At 59.9% G+C, this 23,463-nt stretch overlaps 1 protein-coding gene across 1 annotated transcript; it reads right to left on the reverse strand.

The window, feature by feature from the left end:
- Window positions 1–5,702: 5,702 nt before the first annotated feature.
- Window positions 5,703–21,800, reverse strand: LOC134554368 (uncharacterized). Its single transcript, XM_063404913.1, has 5 exons — window positions 21,744–21,800; window positions 9,486–9,699; window positions 8,205–8,404; window positions 7,230–7,401; window positions 5,703–6,362 (listed from the first exon to the last, which is right to left on the reverse strand). Exons 1-5 carry the CDS (start codon window positions 21,798–21,800, stop codon window positions 6,274–6,276), a joined length of 732 nt encoding a protein of 243 aa, XP_063260983.1. The 3' UTR covers window positions 5,703–6,273.
- Between the last annotated feature and the right edge of the window lie 1,663 nt (window positions 21,801–23,463).

Raw genomic sequence — 23,463 nt, forward strand, 5'->3', positions numbered from 1 at the left:
GCCTCTCTTTTCCTTGGCATCCTGGGAAGCAAACACGCCGCACAGGCAGCCGTGCATACGTGTGCTCCCTCAGCAAACAAGTCGGGGAAAAAAAAAAGCGGCCGAGAGGAGCCTTCCCGCGGCGCCCCTCTGCCAGCAGCACACCTCCCCGCGTGCCGAGGACACAGTTTATTTTCCTTCCCATTAAAGTCTCCCCACCGGCCTGGCTCTCAATTTATGCGCGGGGCTGTGGGTGTGTTATTGCTGGGGGAACAGAGCGGGGCAGTCAGCGCGGGGGCGAGCCCGACAAGCCGCGCTTTGGTTTGGCGGCGGCAGCGCCGAGCGGGGACGGGAAGTCCCCGTGCAGACAGAAAGTCTGGGGCTCCGGCGCGGCACCGCGGGGCTCGGGGCTGCGGCAGACCCAGCGAAGGGCTGGCCCGGGGCTGGCACCTCCTGCACGTCTGGGGTAACGCTGGGGGTCCCCGTGGCAGGGAGAAGGGAGCCACCCTCTGCCAGCTGGGCACAGCACGGCACCGGGAGTTTTCCACTGTGAGTGAAAAACCGGGAGGTCAAAGGGCGGAGGGATGAGGGGTGATTCTGAGCACCCCCAAACCATGGCCTGTCCGGTGAGTGCCCTGGGGAGCAGGGGATGGGGCTGAACACAGGGCAGATCCATGCACAGGGCATTCCCAGCATTGTGCCAGGTGTTTTCCAGCTGTTCCTGTGTGCCTGAGCTGGCTGCACTGGTACCTGCTGTCCTTTCCCCCAGCAGGGCTGGTGCAGTGCAGGGAAAAGCCGTGTCCTTGCTTTTGCCACAGGATCCCACCTGGCCTCCACCACCTCCTTCTACCCACTCCTCTTCTACACCCGCTGTGTGTGACCTCAGACAAGCTGAATCCCGAGTGCCTGGCGTGAGCAGGAGGTGACCTGCCATCCCCACAGCTGGTTTTTCCTTGCTCGGCGAGGTTACAATAGCTCCTTGTTCCTCTGTGAGCCCCACTCCTCTCCTGTATCACATCCTACACGACTGCTTTGCAGTGACCTCATCTTTCTTATTTTCCATGCCTCCTGCTGAAACCAAGGCCGCATTCTGTCCCAGCCTCTGCCCCGTGCTGTCTCCTGGACGGGGAGGGGATCTCCAAATGCCGCCCTGCCCCCTTGCCCCAGCACCCACAGGGACCCCCACAGCCAGAGTGCAACCTGGGGAGGTTTGCAATGGTGCCTAAAGGGCCATCTGTGAAATCCATTTGCAGCTTTTTCCTGCATTTTTAACCCCTTTATCCCCACCTAGCCTCAGTCTGCCCTGGGATGCTGAGCACCCCCTCCCAGCTCCAGCCTTTTCTCTGGGGTGCACGGTTACTGTGCCCCATGAGGGCCCTCACCCCAGAAGTGTTTGGTATCAGGCACCTCTTCTGTTTCACACACCATAAATGCCCTGGAAATCCGTGCATCAAGGCTGCCTGGTGGCCCTGGACGTGGGGCTTCTCCTGCTCAGGTGGTTGAGGACAGCTTGGTGTCTCAGTGCTATTTAGGCTTCCCAGCATGGCCCATTGCCAGGGCACAAAGCTCTCTCTCCTTGGGAACCTCTCCTGTGCCCTCTCCGCCCCGTCCCTTTCATGTGGTGTTCACAGGAGCCTCGTTTGCATGAAGGAGGGGAAATCACCAAAGCTTTCATCCCCTGGGGCCTGGGACCTCCACAGCAGCCGGGCTGTGGTTAGCCAGAAGAAAACATTTGTGGTAGCCAAGGGCTGGTGAGAACCCAAAGGAACCATCCACTCGTGGCTGTGCTCACCCAGCCCAGGCTGCTGCCAGGGGAAGGGGCTGTGCTGGGCACCCGCAGAGCTGCAGGGCAGATGGGACACCAACCCCTCCACATGTGAGGGACAGTGACAGGGACAGGGCCCAGCTGCCCCCCTTGGGTGCCACCCACGCAATTTCTGCCTGGAGGAGCCTCCTGGGGGCACAGGCACCCCGGTGCCTCACTGCCTGTGGTGACAGTGACTCAGGGGGTGACAGCGACCCTTGGCAGGAGCTCCAGGGCTTGATTGCTCACACCTTGGCACAGGAGCAGCTGAAAGTCTTTTACCTTTGAGCTTCCCACTGAAATGGGACCTTCCTCTTTCTCTGCTCGATTCAGGAATCAGCTGGGGAGGGAAGGTCTTGGCTGCCACAGGGGCAGGACAATCCAGACCAGACAAGACAGGACAGAAGCACCATCCCAAGAACTGTACCCCATGTCTGTGGCAGGGGTGCTGCAGCATGGCAGGACCTCCCTGGGGTGTGAAACCCCCTCCCAACCCCTGTGCTGGTGAGTCACAAACTCAGTGGGGGTGCAGGACTGTCCCCGTGTCACCAGGGCAGGTAAACATGGGGTCTCTCCTGTCGCCACCTGGTTAATTATTCTGAGACTTTCATATTTAAAACCGTGAGGGCTTGGGAGCCCCACGGACCTGTGACCCCACCTTTTGTCCCTCAGCTGGTGCCCGTCTGGCGCCCGCTGGTGCAGCCAGAAGCTGGGGGAGATGTTTTGCTGAGGGCGTCAGCCTTGGAGCAGGGTGGCACATGCCTCCGAGCACCGGCATGAGCTCACGTCTGCCGGCAGCCACACAGCCTCAAGTGCCTTAAGTAGGTGTTGAAAATTAGGAGTTTCTTTCAAGAAGCTCTCGGGTGGGAGGCTGGGTGTGGCTGCAGTGATTGATAGCGTGCAGCTCCGGGCTGCAGCACGGGCACGGGGGGCAGAGCTGCCACTGAGCGCCCCTCGGGCCCTCACCACCACACACAGGCTGGGGAGGGGCAGGCAGAGGTGTCCCCACATCAAACAGAGGTGTGGGGGACACCTGGCTGGCTTGGCACGGTGGCCACGCTCCTCAGTCCTGCTCCAGGTCCTGCAGAGCCCAGGAGCTGCCCTGAGACCTGGATACAAGTGTTCTACTGCCTCAGGAGGCTCCACAGCAAGGGCTGCTCACCTTCCTCTGCTGTTGTAGTTGTTGGGGCTCACAGGGGATGCTCAGAAACTGCCCCTGCATTGCTCACTGCCAGGTCCCTGCTGTGGTGACAGTGTTTGACAAGCGTGCCTTGTGTCCCTTAAAGTACATGAAGAAAACCAGACCCTCCTGTGTGATGCAGCCCCAGCAAGGGTCTGCCCGAGAGGAGGATGGGGCTTCCCTCTGAGGGTTTGGGTTGGACTGGGATGTGCTTAATGTGCTCCTGGGGAGGGCGCAGGGACCCCTGCTCGGCCCAGACTCTCACCTGGGGCTTGGATCAAAGCCAGGAGAGGTGGGAAGCGAAGGTGAGAAATGCACAGTGCAGAGCCCCTGTGAGACACGGTGTGTGGCAGGATCAGACCCTCCCCTGGGTGTCTCACACAGCAGTTCCACATCCAGCTGGCAGCTCCAGGTGCAGGTCCTGTCACACTGGGGGATGTTGGTGTGAGGGATCCCCTGCCCTTGCAGCCTGCCGGGAAGGCAGGGATGTGCCGGGGGAGGATGCCAAGGGAGAGTCATTCCCCACAGCAGGCCAAGCCCGGGGATTTCTGGGCTGCTTTCCACGCGTTTCCGTGCGCTGGAGCTGCTGGCTCGCAGCGTGGCAGTGCAGGCTGTTCCCCAGCCTCGGCGCCTGGCTGCAGCCCCAGAGCTGCGGGCCAAGAGCGAGCCCTGCCCGGCCCTGCCTGGCCCTGTGCTGGCTGCCGAGCGCTGACAGCAGCGCCTGTGCGAGCACAGCCGAGCTCGGAAACCTCGCACAGGTGCTCGGGCAGAGCCCGCGGGGCTGCGGCTCCTGCCCTGGGTCCTGCCCTGGGTCCTGCCCTGGGTCCTGCCCGGGACTGTGGTTCCTACCCAGGGCTCCTGCCCGGGCACAGGCGGCCCCGAGGGTCCCAGGGCAGAGGAGCATCCCCGTCTCTGGCGGTGTCGGGGGAGCTGTGCTGTGCTTGACCTCAGAAACACCTCAGGGCCAGGAGTGCCCCCCTGCGCCCCTGTGTCAGCTTTAAATGGGAGTTTTGGGTGTTACCCTCTCCTTCTGTGCAGCAGGAGCTGTGCAGTGAGTGCTGCTGCCAGAGCTAGCAGGAATGTTTCAAAGAAATGGTGTTCCTTTAGCAAGAAACCTGCAATCGATATGGTGGGGAAAAGTGGATTTTGATTCATTTCTCTCCTTGAAAATATGCCCCTGCCATTGGAGCTCTGTAAAAAATCTAATTTTTTCCAAGTCCCAATGATCTCTTTTTTTCCCCATGAAATATAAGCTAATTAAATGCACTTAAAAACATTCTATATGTTCAAAGTGAAAACAAAATATTTCAGAAGTGTCTGAATGAGGGTGGAAGAACTGACCAAGGCTGATCTAATCCAAGACTTGGGAATGAGCCTTGAAATTTCGTTTTCCCCCACCTTTTGAACAGGAAATTTTCAAAGCCTCTACTGATCTTCTGTGTAGCCGACTGACCTGGGTGTTACAGCGGGGATTTGGTGCCACTTGTACGGCTCTGAGGGTACCAGGCTGAGCAGGGGGGGCACAGCCAGACACGTGTGGGATGCAGGGATGGGGTGACAGGGCCAGACGTGTCAGGGTCAGGGCCAAAATCTGGCACTGGGGCCACCTCTGCAGCACTGGGGTCGGGGCAGCAGCTGCCTGGGGTCGGTGGAGGAGGCGGGGGTGGAGACAGGGGTCCCTTGGGACCCTGGGGTGCTCAGGCAGCGTGGGCACAGTCCCTTGGCCCTGTGATGTGGTTGAGGGAGGGGAGCAGCGTGGGGATGCCAGGGACCTGCTGGGCACGTTGGCTCATTGTGTTACCAGCAGAGATGCCCTGTTGGAGGATGTTCTGAGGGCCAGCCTGGATAAAAGATGATTGTAAGTGCAGCCCAGACTTGACACTGTTTATGAACAGACATTTTATTGCAGCACCCTGGGCCCTTTCCAGGCAGTTGTGATGCAGCAGAAAGCTCTGTGGAACAGGCTCTGGGGCAGGCAGCAGTGCCTGCCCTCCCTCTGGCGCTGCAGGGCAGGGTCAGGGCTGTCCCCCCTGTCCCCCCTGTCCCACAGCACAACAGCAGGACTGGCACTGCATGGCAGCTCCTGGCTGATGCCCTGGGTTTGTGGTGGGCTGAAGCAAAGCCCCCCGTGCCTTGAGCTCGTCCCCCCAGCCCCCCTGACACGGTGGCAGCCCCACTGGGGATTTGGGTGCTCCAGAGCTCACTGGTGCCTTCATGGGCCCCAGTCCCACAGCCGGGTGGGTGACACCTGCTTCAGCATACCCTTCAGCAGGTCAGAACAGCAGATTTGGGGCTTTCCAGGCCTTTCCTGCCCCACTGCCCACAGGTGGATATCCACAGGTCAGAGCACAGGCATGGGAACCCAGTGATGTCCTGGCTGTGCACGGGGACCGGTCAAAGGAGCCAATTCCTGTGGGGAAGGGACGGATCCAACCTGTGAGGACCCTCCCACCTTGCTGGTCGAGATAAACATCCCAATAAACACGGGCTGATGCAATTATCACATGCAGGGAGACACCAGCCTGTCTCCCTCCTGCCCGGGGAGGGGCAGCGGGGTGTGGGGGGCCAGGGGCCTTGGGGACCTCCAGATCGCCCTCCCTGCCGCCCTGTTAATATCCAAAGTGGCTGTGATAAGAAGCAGTTGCTGGGGCCACAGGTGGGAAGGTGTCAAGTCGTACACACGGAGCTATAAACAGTGCGTGCCCATAAACCAGATCAAAGCAGGGAGAGTTTATTTTCAGAAGGTCTGCTTCCTCCGCAGAGCCTGGAGACAAAGAGCTTTGGGGGGAAGGGGGAAGGAGAGGGAGGGAAAAAGGGGAGAGTTAGAGGAGGGGAAAGGATCGAGCTGGCCGTGCTGATTTCTGCTGGGTGGATCTCACACTCTGGGCAGTGTGAGCAGCTGCCCTGGGGGATGCTGGCAGGTTCGGTGGGTGTGAGTAGCTGGTGCCAGGGCACGGTGTGGCTCAGCCTCCCGCGGTGTCCCGGGGGCAGCCGCGGCCCCGGGGTGCAGGGCTGTCCCCCCAGGGCTGGGCTGCTCCCAGAGCACCTGAGCCTAAGTCACAAGCCCTTAAGCAAACTATTGTGAAACCTCGCTGGTTTACAGAGTCTGTCCCCACCCTCCAGCCCCCAAATCACAGGGCTCAGCTACTGGAGTGCAGTGGGGGAAGCGGGTGCCCACCTGCTCCTCGTGGTCTCTGCACGCAGGAGGAGGAGGAAACCCAAGAGGGGAGAGGCAGCAGCATCAGGTTCTCAGCACTGGGAGCTGCAGAGGTCAGGGAGCAGATGTTGGGGCCGTGAGCAGTGCGTTAGCTCAGCGGCGCCTGCATCCTGTGCTGCCCAGGCCCACCTCGCCCGCTGCTTCAGACAGAAAATTCCCACTCCTTTTCTCACTGACCGACTCTGAAACCAACCAGAGGAAGTTTGAGACCTCAGACTTGTTCAGTTTGGGTTCTAGATAAAGATTGTCCTCTGAATCTACTCATCCCCCGGTGCAGCTGGCACTGTAGCTGCAGGCTCCCACTGCAGAGGGCTTGCAGGGCACTCGCCCCTCCTTCACACTGGTGCTGGTGGGCTCAGCAGATCAGATCCTGGCTGCCCTTCTCCAAGGGGAAAGCGAGAGCTCCTGGGCCTGCTCCAGCCCCACCAGCACACTGTTCCCAGCAACCCTTTGGTGTCAGGAGGCACCAGAGCCATGTGCTCCCTTGTGCTCTCACGGCCTGGTCCCCCCCAGCAGGCAGGGTACATCCCAGGGGAGCAGTCCACATCAGAGCTGGGAACCCTCTGCTCCCACACTGCCAGCACCTCCTGCTGCCTGCCCTGCTTGCTGGAGCATGTGGCCCTCGGTAATTTTTTTGACCAGCCTTGCAAAGGGCAGGCACAGCTCTTTGGGAATGTCCCGTCCCAGCAGCACGGGAGCTGCTGTGCTGATCCCACAGCGCCCTGGATCTCCTGGGGTGGGGTGTGCTGGTCCTGCCTTGCAGGGCTCCCTCCCATGGGCCTTGGGTTCAAGCCACAGCGGTTAAATGCCTAGGTTTTTCCAGGATTGCTTTCCTGCAGCCCCCAGCACCTTCCTGAGCCTGTCTTTGGGGTGCAGTAGGAGTGCTGGGCTCACTTTCCCCGGGAAGGCGGCAGCAGCGGCCCCACCCCGCCCTGGCAGCACCTGCTGCTGTGCCGGCCGCTACCTTCCATTCACAGCCCTGGGAGGGAAACACATTGCACGGCCTTCAAGGGAAATCTCACTCTGCTTTGCACAAATATTTATCCCACCTGTTTCCTGCCGGGGCCGGCGCTGGGCCCGCAGGACGCGGTGGGTCACAGGCGGCGGGCGGAGGAAACGGTGGGGAACCGGCTCCTCCTCACACAAAGACCTTTGCTCTGCAGGGCTGTGCAGGCTGCAGCAGCCGTTCCTCTCTGCTGAGGGGAGGATAGGAGAGGACATCTGCAGGGGAAGGGCAGGGCGAGGGCATGGGGTGCTGCAGCTCTCAGCTGCAGAAATAAAAGCCCCCCAACTTGTCTTTGGTTTGTTTTCAACCACGCTGGAGCATCTCTGGGAAAAGTGAACAGACTGGGAAAATGTCGTGTGTTCCTGGCAGGGTGTTTCTCATGGCTGTCACCGGTCTGGTTCTGCATGTCCCCGTTAATTCACCTCGAAGGGGCCCTTCTCCGAGCTGAACTGGCTGGGACCTGGAATGGTCACAAGGCTCCCCGTTCTGGATCCCCCTCCCGCCCCATGGTGCGCTCTGGCTGCCGCGGGAGGAGCTGGCACTAGCACCTGCAGCTGCTCCTCGGCAGCGCTGGGTTCGGCCGGGACAGAGGAGATGCGGTTCCCTGGCACGGAGCTGCGGGGACGGCGCGGGCACCCGGGGCCGCCGGTGCACGGCAGGCGCCGCATCCCCGGCAGCGCGGGCCCCGCCCGGCTCAGGAAATCCCTGGCCAGGGGCGCCGGGAAGCACGGCCGTGCTATTCTTACCCCGGCCCCGGCCCGCCCGGCCGCGGCAGACAGGATGGGCCGGGTGGCTCCGGCTCCGCGCTGCGCTCCGGCCGCGGCAGCGCCGGCAGCGGAGCCTGGCTCCGGGCTGTCCGCCCAATCCCACCCCTAAACTTAGCACCGGCCCCGCAGGCAGCTGCTGCCAGCACAGCCCCGGCTGCCTCCGGGGGGCTGCTGCAGCCCTCCCCCACCTCCCTGTCCCCCCGTCACCGCCGCGTTTCTCTTTTCCCAGCCAGCCCGTGACTCATGCGCACAGCTCTGGAGCCTCCCTGGAAAGCCCCGAGGAGCGGCCCGGGGACACAGGGACACATCTGCACGGCGACTGTCGCCAGCGGCGCTCGCCGGCCCGGCCGGCACCTGCTCCGGGCCGCGTTGTCACCTTCCTGCGCCCACGCCGCCGCAGCTTCCACCCTGCAGAGCCGTGCCAGCCGCAGGCACCGTGCCGGGCGGAACGCTGGCAGGAAGGGTTTGACTCATGCTGGAGTTAATGAAAACAAAACTCTGCAAATAAATAGCATTCGCACCGTTTCCTCACCGGAACGGGCCCCTGCTTCCTATGCCGGTGCTCCTCGGGGTGTTTCACCCCCAGGGACTGACCCTGCTGCCACAGAGCTGCCTCTGGCGCCAGGGCTGGGCCAGCCAAAGCCTTTCCAAATTCACCCCTGGCTGAAGAAGGTGAAGGCAGGGGCTGTGCCAGAGTCCCTGTGCCCCGTGAGCCCCCAGACCCCAAGGGTTTAATCACAAATCTGAACCCCAGCCTGGCTTGATATTCTGGCAGCCTCCAGCCATGGTCAGTGAAACCTGGATGCCATTAGGGCCTTACCTAGGCTGAGTTTTGAGTGAGACAGGCTGTTCCTTGGGCACACATTTTGATTTTCAGTTCACAGAGGTTTTACAGTGTGGATCCCCACAGCTGGGGCTGAGCTTTGCTCTGCAGCATTCACAGCCAGGAGCTTGCACTGCCCGCTCTGGCCCCGCCAGTCCAGCCGGGCTCTGTCCTTTTGGCCACCTGCAACACTTGTGCACAGCTCCCCTGGGAGCGGGCAGGCTGAGGGATGCTGAGGTGCTTGGGCAGGGCTGGAGGTGCTTGGGCGGGGCTGGAGGTGCTTGGGCGGGGCTGGCAGCTTCACACCCCCACGGGATGCTGCTTTTCCCCAGAATCGCATCACAGTGTGGATGGAGAACAGGAATCACATTCCAATGCCAGCTTTTCCCATCCTTTGTCCTCATTTCCCAGGCAATTTATTTACCACTTAAAAAGACTGGACGAGACCCGAGGGCAGAAATCCCACGGGTGCGGTGGGAGCAGCCTGGCCCGGGGTGGGCTGTCCTGCCCGGGCTCCTGCAGCCCCTCTTCTCCCGGTGGCCGGGTGTGCCCACAGCCAGCCCTGCTCTCCAGAGCCCTGCTGGGGATGCTCTGACTCAGGGCTTCTCCAGCCCTTCCCCGGGACAGCACGGAGCTGGCAGCGCTCCTGGGGAGCAGCGGCGTCCGGGAGCGCCTGGAGAGCCCCGAGCGTTTCCTGCTGAGGCAGCACATTCCCGGAGGGAGGAAAGGTCGCGGCGCTGGGGCTGTCCTGCTTTCCGCTGCCGCTCCCAGCGCGGCCTCAGCTGCTGCAGCTTCCTCTGGCCGCTGCCCAGCCTCTGCAAGGTGCAGCCCGGGCCTGCACCAGCCGCGGTGCCGCTCCCCGGCCCTGGGGAGGGCTCCCAGGCTGGCAGCGTGTCCGGGGGTTTCTCTGGTGCTGGTTCGGCCTGGGAGGGCACCGCGGGACCGGGCGGGCACCGCGGCCTCCCCGCTGCCCCGGTGACACAGCCCGGGGGGACACACGAGTCACTTCCCTTGGCTCCCCCTCTGTCCTTGGGAGCTCCTCAGGCGCCGTTTCCATCCCCCCTCGGCTCGGTGGGGACAGCCGGGGCTGGAGAGGGTGGGAATGATGGAGGGGACGAGGGCTGCCTGCGGCACCGCAGGGATGCTCTCTCCTCCTTCCTGGACTGCCATTTGAATCAAATCGAGTTTTGTACTATCCAAATGACGGTGTCCCTGTAACATACTGCGTTCACAACGTGTTTAGCACATCATTTAAAGGAAAATGTGAAGCAGAAGTATCTAGCACAGTTCTTAGTATAAAAATTGAAGCAAAATGGACCAAAGTAATCATGTGGAAATGAAACTTTGAAGCTTATTTTAAAAAAATCAGGCCTCATTGTGCCAAAACCCCCATTAGTGTGAGTCATTTCAACTCTCCCCCAGGGAAAAAGCACCGAAACCCTCATGTCCTGCAGAAGTGTTTCACTTGTGGCTGCCCAGGCAGGTGGGTCCAGCAGCCCAGAGTCTCCCTCACAGCCCAGTGCTGCTCATTTAGGACCAAGGGAGAAGAAACCCAGGTCAGCCCCACTTATCACCCCTGGCCAGTGATTGAATCAGCCACAGGTTTTTCTTGTGTTTCCAAGTATTGAACTTCCCTGGAGGGCAGTTTACTCACAAAATCCATTCATGTCATAGGTCGTAATGGTAATTTTTTAACAGGTGACAGTAAAGTAGGGGCTGATAGTCCCTCGTGGTCCCTGCAGGTGGGTGTGTGCAGGGGCTGCCATGGGAGCCCTGGCCGGGGCTGCAGCAGGGTTTTATCTCCCTGCTGTTATCACCCTCCTTTCTCCCGGACAATCAGCCGGGAGCCCGTCCCTCTGCAACCCGGGGATTCAATAATCTCTGCAGGCAGAGGGGGCTGAGGCAGGAGGGCTGCTGGGTGCCCACAGTCACGTCCCCTGGGGCAGGGGAGCAATGGCAGAGGGCTCTGGGGTGGGGGCCCAGGATGAACCCACCGTGGGGGCTCCCATCCCCCCCCCAGGCAGGGAAACTGAGGCACACACAGCCACACGTCCCCGACGAGCCTGTGCCAGGGGCTGGGCTGGGATCACACGGCTGTCCCCAGCCAGGGCTTCAGCTCCATCTTCCTGGGGGACAAAATGAGTTACCTGAGCTTCTTCAGCACTCAGGTGTTTGCTTTGGCTCCAGGTTAATAGATGTGGGTTTACTCCCTTGACAGAGAGATCAGTGGGCAGAGCTGGCCCTGGACAGAGACGTGGTAGCTCTTTCTGCTTCTTTCAAATCCTTCATCCTGTTAGCAGCATGAGGCTGCCCCTCGTTATCAGCAGCCAATTAAAGAATCTGAAATTCAGGGTGGACTTTTTTGCAGGTTTTTCCATCAAACCCCTGCCTGCCTTGGGAGGAGGCGCTGGGGCTGTGTCTTTCCCAGCACACGAGAGCAGGACGAGTGGGCAGGCTGGAGAGCAGGGGAGGAGCTGCCACCCTCGCAGGCAGGTCAGGGCTGCACCTGGAGGGAAGGACAGACTGCCCAGGACATCCTGCCCAGCTGTGCCAATCTTGGCAGTGGCTGTGCCAAGTTCAAGCTCCTGGCTGTCCCCAGCCACCCTCTGCAGCCTGAGCAGCCCCTCCTGCTCCTGTCCCTGTCCCCATCGTCCTCCCTGATAGCACGGGAACAATGGGGCCAGGGCTGGGGGGCCGGACAGGTAAAACAGGGCGGGACAGAGACAAACACGGCCAGAAGGGCTCCCCGGGGCCCAAGGCCAGGGACCTTCAGGGATTAGCTCCCCTTGTGCTGGGGTGAAGCAAGAGTTTGCCAAGGCCCTGGCTATCAGTCCCTGTGTGAAGGAAGGAGCTGTGGCCACCCCTGGTGTGCCAGGGGCTGGGGCTGGGGCCCCTCCCTGCCCTGCTCCCCCTCTGTACCCAGGTGCCCCACCAAGAATCGGGCTGGCTCTGCGCTCTCCCCCTGCTCTCTTGGCAGAGAGTTTGCTGACGTCCTGTAACCACAAAGCAGGTTGATTTGAATTTTCCACGGATGGCTCAGAGTCACGGATAATTCATTATTCACACCTCTCTAATTAAGCTGCTGCCTAGCAGGCGAGGCAGGGCTGAGAGCAGCCACATGTCCCCAGGCCAGGGCAGGTCAGCAAGGTCCAATGTGGCTTGAGTTTGGGCTGTGGTGTCACCCTGTGCTGCACAGGGGACACGGGGCTGCTTTGATGAGCGAGATCCCGGAGCTGGGAGGTGTGAGAGCGCAGAGGGGAGGGCAGCAGCCTTTTGGGAGTGTTTCTCCAAATCTGGAGCCCAACTCAAAGCCCTGCCGGAGCCTTTCTGCTCCCAAGGAAGGGCTGGACGTGGCACCAGTCCCGCAGCAGTGCCTTGGAGCCGTGCAGGCGTTCAGTGCCCGCAGAAGGAGCTGGTGAAGCTCACAGCCAGCTCGCTGGGGCTCTCACTGCCTGCCTTTGGCTGGTCCCGCTGCAGTCACAGCCACGGGTGCTACTGCACGCTGTCATTGCAGCCAGGCATGAGAGCAGAGCAGCACTGCAGCTGCGGGCGCAGCGAGAGGTGCAGGAGGATGAGCTGCAGCGGTGCCTCCCCCGCAGCATCCCCCGAGCATCCCCCGAGCATCCCCAGAGCCTCCCCCGAGCATCCCCCGAGCATCCCCCGGGCTCGGGCACGGGCGGGGCCGCGCTCCCGCCCCGCTGATGAGAACTCCAAATGCGGTCGGTGGGCTGCTCCGCAGGCAGCTCCGCGCCGCCAAGGCAGCCAGGGCCATTTTAATCATTTCCAGATTTGTGTGGGAGGTCAGGGCCCTGGGGTGCTGCTCCATGTCAGTTTTATAAACACGGCAGTTTTTCCAGATGGTCTCTGGCTCCAGCCTGGCTAGCAGGTTGATTGGGCCAGACCAAAATAACAACAGGTGGAGAACAGGCCATGACTGCCTGACGCTATCTCCTTTCTCCATCTATTCCCCAAATGATTTTTTTCTTTGCAGAAAACAATTAAGCCTTGCAGGGGCAGGGGCGGGAGCAGTGCCGGGCTGAGGCCCCACACCTCAGTGCACGTGTGAGAGCAGCATCGCCCCGGCTGGCGGGGCTGGGGCCGGTCCCTGCTGCCCCGGCACGGGCACCGCTGGGAGCCCAAGGCTCGGCACCCTGCAGCCCGAGGATTTTCCTCCACCCTCCCGAGGGCTGCCTGAGTCAGATCAGCTGCACACCAGCAGCCTCCTTCGTTCCCCTTCTTCATTCTGAGTTTTACAGCAAGTTGCATTTTTAAAATCTTTTCCATTAACTCCCAAGGAAATCTAGTGCCAATCGGGCACTGTGGCAGCCTGCTGCCTGCACCCCTCATTTCCAGGGCCGGGAGGGAGCCCTGCATCCCCAGGTGCCCAGGGGGTGGCCAGGGTCCATCTGAGGCTGCTGGACCTGGTGCTTTCCCAACACTGCCAATCCACCGGGACCCCTGGGAGCAGGGCCAGCTCCATCCCCTCCCACTGAGGAAAAACGAGGCAGCGCTCCTGAATGATGCTCAGAGCCCCAGAGCTGAAAAGCCAAACAGCACAGACCCCAGCTTTGACTCTGCACAGGAGCAGGGCCGTGGCAGCTCCAGTGCCCCCAGCCCTCCCTCACCATCCCCCTGCAGCAGTGGGAGCAGCTCTGGCGCTCTGGGCACTGCTGCCCAGCCACAGGCAGCACTCAGGGCAGAGCTCGTGGCACAGAGGCCTCTCCGAGCCCAAAGGATGGAAAATCCTTGGCTGTGCACTGGCAGTGATCAGAGCTGCTCTCATGTGGAGAGCTCTCTCATATTTCCCATTCACTCTCGTGTTAATGTCTCTCTGCAGGCCAAACCTTCCCATACAGGGGATGAAGCTGTGGCCAGAGGTTGTAAAGTGATTGTGGGCGTAAATAAAGGAGTTTCATGTGCAGCCCTGCACGCCAAGCCCAGCACGGGACCCTCCCTGCATCTGTGCCTTGCTCCACGCACACCCCACAGCCCCACACGTGCACGGGCCGGGCTGAGCACACACAGGACCAGGGGGAGGAGAGACATCTCCAAGGGCTCTGCTCACAGGGAGGCTTCACACAGCCCAGAGGACACGGCCACCATCCCCTCTGTGCCTGGGGTGCAGCTCTGGCTCCAGCTGCAGCACCCAAACCCCTCAGCAGCATCCCTTCCTCACCCTGCAGCACCAATCTGGCACCACGCACCTTTATTTCCTAAACTCAGGCCAAACCTTCACTGGCCCGGCCCTGTCACTGTGTGACAGCTGGCTCTGACACCTTCCCTCAGCCTGCCCTGATTCCTTCCATAGGAAGGAATTTGCTCCTGCACAGCAGCTCCAAGGATTGCATGTCCCCCTGTGCTAATTGCACAATCCCAAAGAAAATCTGTATCAAAGGCCTGCCGTGCTGCAATTTAGCATTTCATTTATTCTGTGGCTGTTCATGGAGAAGAGGCTGCATCCCATGACCCACACAAAGCAGGCAAAGGACCCTGGCTGAAGGGCAGCTGGGCCCCTGCTGGAGGTTTGGCTGGCGGGGCCAGGGCTCCAGGGGAGGACCCTGCTGCAGGATCAGCCCCGGGGTGGCTCCTGTGGCCCTGGGTGAGTGCCCAGAGGGACCGGGACAGTCCTGGCAGGCAGCAGCCTGTTCCCAGCCCACCTCCCTGCTCTGGGAAGAAAGCAGGGGATTAGAAAGGCCTCACCCTGTTTCCACCAGCTCCTAAAATGGAAGTCTGGAGCTCTGGGCAGTGGGTCTGGACAGTTTTACTCCCGCAGGCAGGTAGGCAGTGAATCTGGAAACCCTCTATGGTGGGAGCAGCAGCAGCAGAGCAGGGACTCACCTCCCCCAGCCCTTTGTTTAGGAATCCCATTTCTGCCATGTCTAAATATGCCCTAATCCCACAAACAGTTCCCCTCCAGGAGAAGGAACAGACCTCAGGCTGATTTTTCTCTGCAGCCATTTGCACACACCTGAAACCTTGGGGTGATAATGAATGAAATGGCTCCTGCCTGGCACCTTTTCCCCTTGGATCTTCCTTTCCACAGCTTGAAGGTGTCATCAGCCCTGCTTGCAGGTGGAGAACTGGGGCTGTGTTCAGTGATGGAGGAAGCCTGGTGTGAGCGCTGCCCCTGCACCATGCCAAGGGCAGATCCAGTGTCGGGGTGTTGGGCACGATCGTGTGCACTCAGAAGGTTTTGACAAGTCAGTTTTGTCCAGATGATTTTTTGCCAGTGGATACCTCACCCACTGTGCCAGCCCAGCTCTTGGCTGGCCTCCAGTGCCTGCAGATGGCAAAACCCCCACAACCCCTCAGCCCACAGCCCTGGAGCCCGGGGAAACGTGGCTCCAGCTCACCTTGGGCTGCACCTCTGCAGGGCACAGCGTGTTTGACCCAACAATTCCTTCTCCTGTTGGCACTGACATCCCGCTGGATGCTGACACCCAGAAAGAGCTCTGGCAAATCCTTTCTGCCTATTTTCAGGCACCAGGAAAGTGTTTGTATAAAATCATTTGATTTCTTTGGAGGATTCAGAAGTTCAGTAATCAGACAGGCTACAGCCACCACTGCAGGAGTTCCAGCTGGAAGAGACAAGCTGTGAATCTTTCTCTAGGACAGCGTTGGGTGGAAATTGCATCACTTGGGAAAAAAATATGGGGGGGATAGGGAAGGAAGAAAAATCCTGTATTGGCAACGGGGACATTGGATAGAAAAGGACCCCAAGGCCACATGAAGCCAGGAGCAGCTCAGGCATCTCCAGCTGCCTGGCAGGGCTGCTCCCACAGCCTGGCATGGGCACAGGGACCAAGGGCCAGGGCGCACCACGGCACTGCTGTGCCCTGACCCAGAATTGGTCAGGTTAACATTGCTGCCTGCAGGAGCACTCCTGCCTGGGCCCTGTGCTCCCAGGGACATGGCACGCTCCAGAAGAGCAATGTCTTGAACTTGGCAGTTTCTGGACAGTCTCTCTCCCTGGCATCCACTTTTTTATTATCGTCTACGCAGGCAGTTTGTTTCTATAATTAATTCACTCAAACTGCACACACACGTACCGGGGGATGGGGCTCAAACACCAGCAGACGTCTCTGGAAGTGCCAGGATGGAAAAATGTCTCGGATGCCACGTGAGGTCCTCTGCAGGAGCCGGGGGCAGGGAGGGCTCCTGCCCTGTGCTGGGCGGCACAGAGGGCTCGGCTGCCACAGAACGCCTTCATCACACGCTGCACACTCGTGTGCTGCACACCTGGGACCTGCCCAGCGCAGCCCAGCCGTGCCCACGTGCATGCCTGTGTCTGTCCATGTCTGTGTCCATGTCCATGTTCCATGTCCATGTCCATGTCCAAGTCCATGTCCATGTCCATGTCCATGTTCCATGTCCATGTCCATGTCCATGTCCATGTTCCATGTCCATGTCCATGTCCATGTCCATGTTCCATGTCCATGTCCATGTCCATGCCCACGTCTGTGCCCGTGCCCACGCTCCTGCACGCCTGGCAGCCAGAGCACTGCACACACACACACACACACACACACTCACACACACACACACACACTCTCACACTCTCACACACGTGTGTGCATCTCCTGAGCTGGTTCAGCGCCGAGGGAAGGAAACAAAGGCCGGGATCCCCGTGGCTAAGCGGGGAGGCAGAGGAAGGGCAGCAGCAGCCCACACACCGAGACACCCGTGGGCTGCCCCGCCGCCCGGCCTTCCCAGGCTGCTTCCAGAGGCGCGGGCAAGCGTCCCGCACTGCCTGCACCTGGCTGCTATTAAGCATTCAATCAAAAAGGGATCACAAGCCAGATATAACTAATTCGGAGGAACTTTCTTACACAACAAGCCCCTTTCAGTTTGCTTGTTTGGTTTTATATCTGAGGCTAACTCCGGCAGGTTTGAAAATGAGCAGAGCTCTTGGCTGCGGGGGACACATCACGTTTCCAGCAGACAGAGGTGGGAGTTCTCCTTTGGTGTTTTAAAAATAGCACTACAAAGAGAGGCGGGCTGGGATCCTGGCGGTGTGCAGAGGGGGTGACATGATGGGGCTGTGTCCCAGGCCAGTCCTGGGGACAGGGCCCACAGAGCTGGGGGTGTCTGTCCCCCACAGCTGCTCCTCAGGTCCTCTGCACTCATCTTCCACCGTGGTGAGAATCTGGGGCTGCCAGGATGTGAGAGACAGGCTGGTGCACAGGGCAGTGCCCTCAACAAGATTCCCTGTGACCTCCTCTCGGACCCTTCCCAAAATTGCATCCCATAGAGCAGACCGTGAGCTGGGTCTGAACATCCACGTGGGTGCTCACGAGGAAAGCTCCGAGCTCGCTCCACGTGGGAGCAGCTGGGGTGCAGTCCTGGAGCACACGGCTGGCTTGAGCCACACGCACATCGCTGGAGCTGCCAAACTTCCCGCGCTGAGCTGGTGGAAGCAGGAGGAATCTTGGAGGACACCTGGAGATGAGTCCCCCAGCAGCCCCAGTCCCCAGCAGACACTGGGCAGGTGGCAGAACTGGCCCCAAATGTCTCCTACACAATAGCTTTGACCCTATTTCAACAAGGAGCTTACAAAGCCATTAATCACTAATGACACTTCCTTCTGCCGTGGCAAACGAGACTCATCATCTTTTTTTAAATCAACTATGAAAAATCCACATAAAAAAGTTCCTTTTCTTCCACCTTCACAGAGCCCAGCAGCAAACACTGCCAGCTCCTCCACAGCCACCTCTAGATACCCATCCTAAGGGCAACCACTAATCTGAAACACAGAAAATGAAAGTAAAGACAACAATAATCACACATGTCCTGCAGCTGTGTGCTGCAAAGCCTCTGGGGGTGCAAGTGCCTTACGCTCACCCAGGGAGGGCACAGAGGTCCCCACACCCACTCCCTGCTCAGTGCCAAGGACGTGTCACTGTTGGGGTGTCCTGGGAGCCCACCCCGAGAGCAGAGCGTGGTCAGGCTGCTGCAGGGCCGGTCCCTCAGTTCCACTCCGTCTCCAGTGCGTGGGTGTCCAGGGATTCACACGCCCAGTGGGCAGGAGCCGAAGGCTGCCCGTGGTCCGGAGCTTCCCGAGCCACAGGAACGGTGCCCACGGGTGCTCAGAGGGACCAGGGTGGGCAGGGTCAGCAGGCTCCCGCCTGGCCACGCTCCCGCGGCCGCTGTGACACGCTGGCTGTCAGGCAAGGGCTCCAAGGAGGTTTTAATTTAGTGCTGGTGCTTACCCTGGGAAGAATTTCCCAAGTAGGTGGAAATTTGTGATCTCCATCAACCTGGGGAGAAAGGAGGAGCAGGGACGGCATCATCCTTACGCACTAATATTCCTCCTCGTGGGGATGTCTATTCCCCAGACACTGATATTACTCTTTCCCAGGAGTACTCGGAGCTTTAAAACTTTACCCACTATTTGCGTGTTATTTACTCCAGCCTTTGGCTCCCCACCCGCCTGGCTCCGGTGGTGAGGGGACCCGAAGGACCGCAGGGGCTTTCCAGGCTCGGCTCAGGCTCGGGCTCAGCTCCGGCGGGAGGGAGAGGGAGGGAGCTGGCTGGCCAGATGGTTTGTTTTCACTCAGGATCAAACTCGCTGCTTGTCTCGGTGGCTCCCGACAGCTCATCCTCCCACGGCCGCCCCCGGGAGGGCACAGGCGCTGCCCGGGCTGGAGGCGTCCCCGGGAGCGCAGGGTGGCGGTGGCTGAGGGACCCCGGCCCCCGCGCAGCCCGGGGGAGCGGGGCTTGCCGGCTCCTCGGGAGGATGCCGGCAGAATCCCTCTCGCTGGCCCCAGCCCTGATGGAGGGAATTAAGGAGCGGATTTGGCTGGGAACAGCCCCCAGGTTCTCTCACAGGGAAAGGGGGAAGGCAGATGTACGGCTTTGTCCTAGGAAGGACAATGAAGACCTTGCCCTGGAGAGGCTCCGCGGTGTTGGGCTGTGGCCAACGTGACTAAGCCTCCTCTTCCTCTCTGCTCACCCGTCTCTCTGCCATGTCAGACTTTTTAAAAAGCACCTTTAGTTTTGCAATGCTCTTGCTCAGAGCCTCATTACTCAGGCTGAGCTGGCCCTGTTTCCTGGGGAGCGAGGCATCCCTGCCCGATAAGATAAGCGCCCCAAAGAAAGGTTTTGGGACCCTGACTCACTGGAGAAACTTTCTGCAGTGCATTCATACAGCCTCTAACACACTCAACTACTTGATGGGTTTATCAGTGAAATTCAAATGCTCATCTATGGTCATCGGAGGATAGCTCTGATCCAGGAGCAAGGTCACCCCAATCAGGTGCTAAGCCTGGAGAGTCATCCTATCTGCACCTCCCTACATATTCACAGCCCTTTCTCTGTGCTGTCCCCAAACCCCTCCTGCCCTGGGCTCCCACAGGGACTCAGAGACCCTCTGGTGCTGGAGCCCTGCTCAGTGGGGCCCTGGACAGAGGGTGGCATCCCTGGTGGCAGGAGCCCTGTGCCTGCTGCCGGGTCCCAGCCCTGGGCAGTGCTGGGGGTCTGTGCTCACGTCCCCCAGCTGCAGCTGGGGCAGATCCAGGCTGTGGTTCCCCATCACCAGCAAGATCTGGCTCCAGGTTATCTCTCCTGCTGCCTCTGGCAGCCCATGTCTGGTTTTACAGACGGGCAATAAATCCCCAAGGAGAAGCAGCTACAAGGTCTCCATCCATGCACCCCCAAGAGAAAGCAGGCCCAGACCCCAAAGATTTACCCCTCGTGAAGGCACCCGTGGTTTTCTTCTCTGGGTACAGTGAACTCTCAGGCTGAAGGATGCCACTTCTGATTGCAGGAGCAGGGCTGCAGATGCAGCTGGTACTGGGTGGGGGGAGAAATCCTCTTGTGGGGCAATTAACCCAGCTCAGCTTTGGGAGCAGTTGCTTGGCTCTCAGCGAGTCCCTTCCCTGCACACTGCTCAGATAGAAGAGGCTCCATGGATGCTTTCCATCAGCATCCAAATCCAACACCCTGGGTTTCCCCTGGGCTGGCCCCAGAGCACCTCATCCCTGGGGTGGGCTGGCTTGGCACCAGCCCTGCCGGGGTGAGGAGTGTGTCAGGGCTCTGTGTGCCCAGCTGTGCCCAGCTGTGCCCCTGGCAGCAGCACCCAGCAGGTTATTGGGCAGCTCTGGAAGCCCCCAACAACTGCAAATGATCAACCCTGGGGGAATTTTTTTCCTTCCCGCGGCTCTGGAGTCAATTGTCAGCCCTGCTTTTAAAGACACCCTTGTCGGCAGCCCGGCTGTGCTTTTCTGCTTCAGAGGAATTCCTCTAAAACAATAATAGTGACATTGTTCCTCACTTTGCTGGCGGTTTTATAGGGCTCACGTTGGAGAAAGGTGACCATGGCTGCCTTTTGGCCACATGTGTTTACACAAGGAAATGCATGTGGGTTTTGGGGTGGCGCCTGGAGTCAGCAGCCGCTCTCTGTACTCCTGACCCTTACAGAGCTGCTTTCTTGCTTCTGGGTACGTTTACTGCACTCCAGATGTGAGCTGGCTCCAGCAAGGCTGCGGAGCGCCAGGGATCTGGCATCCCCAGACTCATCAGTCCGTGGGGTAGAATGCCATGGTGGTTGTTTTAAAAGCTGTAATGCGTCTTGGTAACACATCATGATTTATTCAGCCCTTGTTTGACAGGGAGCCTTTATCAAAAGCCGATGCGAAGCCCGGGCTCTGCGGCGCTGCCGAGGGTGGCTGGGAGCTGCTCCCTCCCCAGGGATGGGCTCGTGCCTGATCCTGGACAGCCGGGTCCCCACCGTGCCATCCACCAGGGCTGTCCTGGGGACACCTGTGCTGCGGGTGCACCTCCACCCTGCTGACTGAGCCCTTGAACAGATGAGCCCTGAAGCGTTTCGAGCAGTGCAAAGTCCCTGCTGCTCCGGGAGCCCCGGGGCTGCAGGGCCATGGGGTGACCCGGGGGTGACAGTGCCACAGGCTCCCCTGGCAGAACCCTGCCTCACTTTGGCCTCGCTCTCAGGCAAACCGGAGTTGATGGAAGGAGAGAAAAGAAGTGAAAATGGAGCTTGGGGAAAACCAGGCAAAAGCAGAGCAGAGTGTGGGAAGGCAGAGCAGCGGCAGAGCTGGGGAGTCCCTGCCCACAGCTCCCAGGGCCCCACCAAGGGCCCTTCTGCTGAGACCCCTGCTCTGTTCCACTTCTCTGCCCTCCCACCAGCTAAACCACAAAACAGTGACAGGGAAAAGGGGAGGGTCGGATGGTTCACAGCCTGAGAACAGCTTGCTGCTGGCCCAGGCTGCAGGCAGAGGAGCCTGAGGAGGGCAAGCCCTGCCCTGGGCCGGGGCTGGCGGGCACTGGGCAAGCTTTGGGGGAGCAGCCCAGCATGGGGGGCTGGCCCCAGCCCCAATCCCTGCTCCAGCCTCCTCACTGGATGCCTCTGAGGTGCCATTCCCGTGGGCACAGATGGATGCAGGACACTAGAGCCCTGGATTAGGAATGAGCCTCTGGTTTAGAAATATTTATTTGCTTTTTATCATAATGGGAAAAAAATGCAACAGCAGATAGAAGAGGAAGGAAAAAACCCCAATCTGGGTCAGGATCTCACACTGGCTAGTTCACTTCACAGTTTAAGTAAATAGTTCTCATCCCAAAACCCTTCAGGGTCATATAAATGTGCCTCTTCACATGGAAGAGACTATTTTGATAGTAGCTGGGTGCCTGATGAATTTGCAACTTTCCCAAACTGTCGGTGTCTAGAATGTGACTCAGTTTTTCACAGTGAGATATAAAATCCTATCAATTAATCTAACTTTTATTGCACCTCTGGGGCATGAACGTGATGTTATTTAAACAAATGGTTCCCATTACCTTCAATTATTTTATAAATGTTTTTCAGTGATTTATAGGCTTCTATTAAATGGACAATATACTTCTGTGCTCCTCGAGGGGGTAAACAGTAATCTAAAGGCTTGGGTTTGCTGATCCTTTTTTCTTTCTCTCCTTCCTTTTCCACATGCATCAGAGGCTGCTCTTTAATTACCGGGGAGGTGGGGAAGAGCCCGGCCAGACGCGCCTCTGACGGCTGCCCCCGCCGCATTCCCGCACTCACAGCCCGCCCGCCCCGCACCCGAGGGTGCTGCGCCCTGTCCCCCCGCACCCGAGGGTGCTGCGCCCTGTCCCCCCGCACCCGAGGGTGCTGCGCCCTCTCTGCGGGGCCCTTCGCCCCCCGGTATCTCCTGCCGGCCCCGGGCCCGGCGCCGCCGCCCGGTGCCTCTCCGGGGCTGTCCCCGCAGTGTCCTTGTCGCCAGCCGCGCTCCCGCTGCTCTGCCGGGGCCGCGATTGTTGGGCGGGCAGGGGACACCGCAAGGCACCAGGGTTACGGCTCTGCTCACGAGGGGACAGGAGTGAATGTCGCGCTCCTCCCATGCATGACTGAGGGAATTTCTCCTGCCTGGGATGGAGATATCCCTGCAGTGCCTCGCGCTTTGGGGACAATGACACTGCCACCAGCAGCCAGTCCTCACAATCCCAGGACAGCAGCAGCCCTGAGCCCCAAAAAGGCTGGCACAAGGCCTGGACAACAGGTCATTTTTGCCAGCCCAGGCCCTTCTCCCAGTGTGTTTGTTCCAGGCTGGATCGGGGCAGGCCAGGAAGGGTCAGAGCAGCAGGATGCAGCGATGGGGATGGTGCAGAGTCTGCTTATCTGCGCGGGGTCACGCCGGGACGTGGTTCCTGGAGCAGTGACCCCGGCTGCCACCCGGCCAGGACCCCATCCATCTCCCTGCCAGGCCTCCCCTGCTAACCCTCAGCGCCGCACGCTGACAGACAGGACAGCAATTAAGTCCTCGCTGAACTAATTCACTTGAGCCTGTCTACATTTCAAACAGCTCTGCAGATAGGCTCTGTTTACAGAGCCTGCCGCCGTTTATTATTTTTTGGGGGGTGTTGCATGGAGTGGGGAGGGGAGATGACATTTGGGGAAGATAAATAGGGCAGAAGACCCTGCAAAGACAAAGGGCTGAGCAGGCCCGGCTCGGACAGGGCTGCAGAGGGGCAGGGAGAGAATTTCCCAGCTCCAGCTCTGGCTGAGGACGGGCACAGCTTGGTGCACACTCCCGGGCTGCTCCTGCACAGGCAGGACCTGCTCCAGCACAGGGGTTCCTCTGCTAGTGAGGACTAGGATCCTTTATAGGCAATCCCCAGCACAGCAGGGCCTGGCTTCCATGGACACCCCTTTCCTTCCCACCCTGTGGCACAGCAGGCACACACGGAGGGAGCTGCAGATGCCCACACTTCCCTCCCTGCTGGGACCTGGCACCTCTCTGCCAGGGAAGTGGGCAGCCCTGAGCGAGCAGGAGAGCCCTGGCTCCCCCCTGCACAGGCAGGGAAGCGCAGCATGAGGACATGGCAGAGGGGATGAGCTGCTGGGGCTGGGGGCCACAGGGGGGGCCTGTCCCAGCTCTCCAGGGCTCCTCGGGACCCTCAGACCCAGAGCCTGTGCTGCCCCTCCCAGCCCTGCCAGGGCTCCCGTCCCTGGGGGCAGCGATACCACCCTGTGCTCCCCAGAATCAAACCCTCCTTTCCCAGGAGGCTGATCCCACCTCCCAGGCTGGGCACTTTTCCAGCAGCCACCCCCTGACTGCTGCCAGGCACCAGGGCCACACTGAGCCCACTCGGCCATGGCAGACCCACCTGGGCACTTTTCTTGGCAAAAGGCAACTCCCTCAAAGTGGTTACACCACTGAAAACAGCTAACAAGG

This window comes from Prinia subflava, chromosome 8 (genome assembly GCF_021018805.1).
Source record: "Prinia subflava isolate CZ2003 ecotype Zambia chromosome 8, Cam_Psub_1.2, whole genome shotgun sequence".
Classification (NCBI taxonomy): Eukaryota; Metazoa; Chordata; class Aves; order Passeriformes; family Cisticolidae; genus Prinia; species Prinia subflava.

Excerpts from the sequence above, each read along its gene's own strand:
- LOC134554368 (XM_063404913.1), bottom strand. The coding sequence starts at position 21,800 with ATGCGGCGGGGGCAGCCGTCAGAGGCGCGTCTGGCCGGGCTCTTCCCC. Across the intron at positions 9,700-21,743 it reads GGCTCTTCCCCACCTCCCCG|GCCGAACCAGCACCAGAGAA; the intron begins GTAATTAAAGAG and ends GTGCCCTCCCAG. Across the intron at positions 6,363-7,229 it reads CCGGCCCCGGCAGGAAACAG|AGTCGGTCAGTGAGAAAAGG; the intron begins GTGGGATAAATA and ends GGTTGGTTTCAG.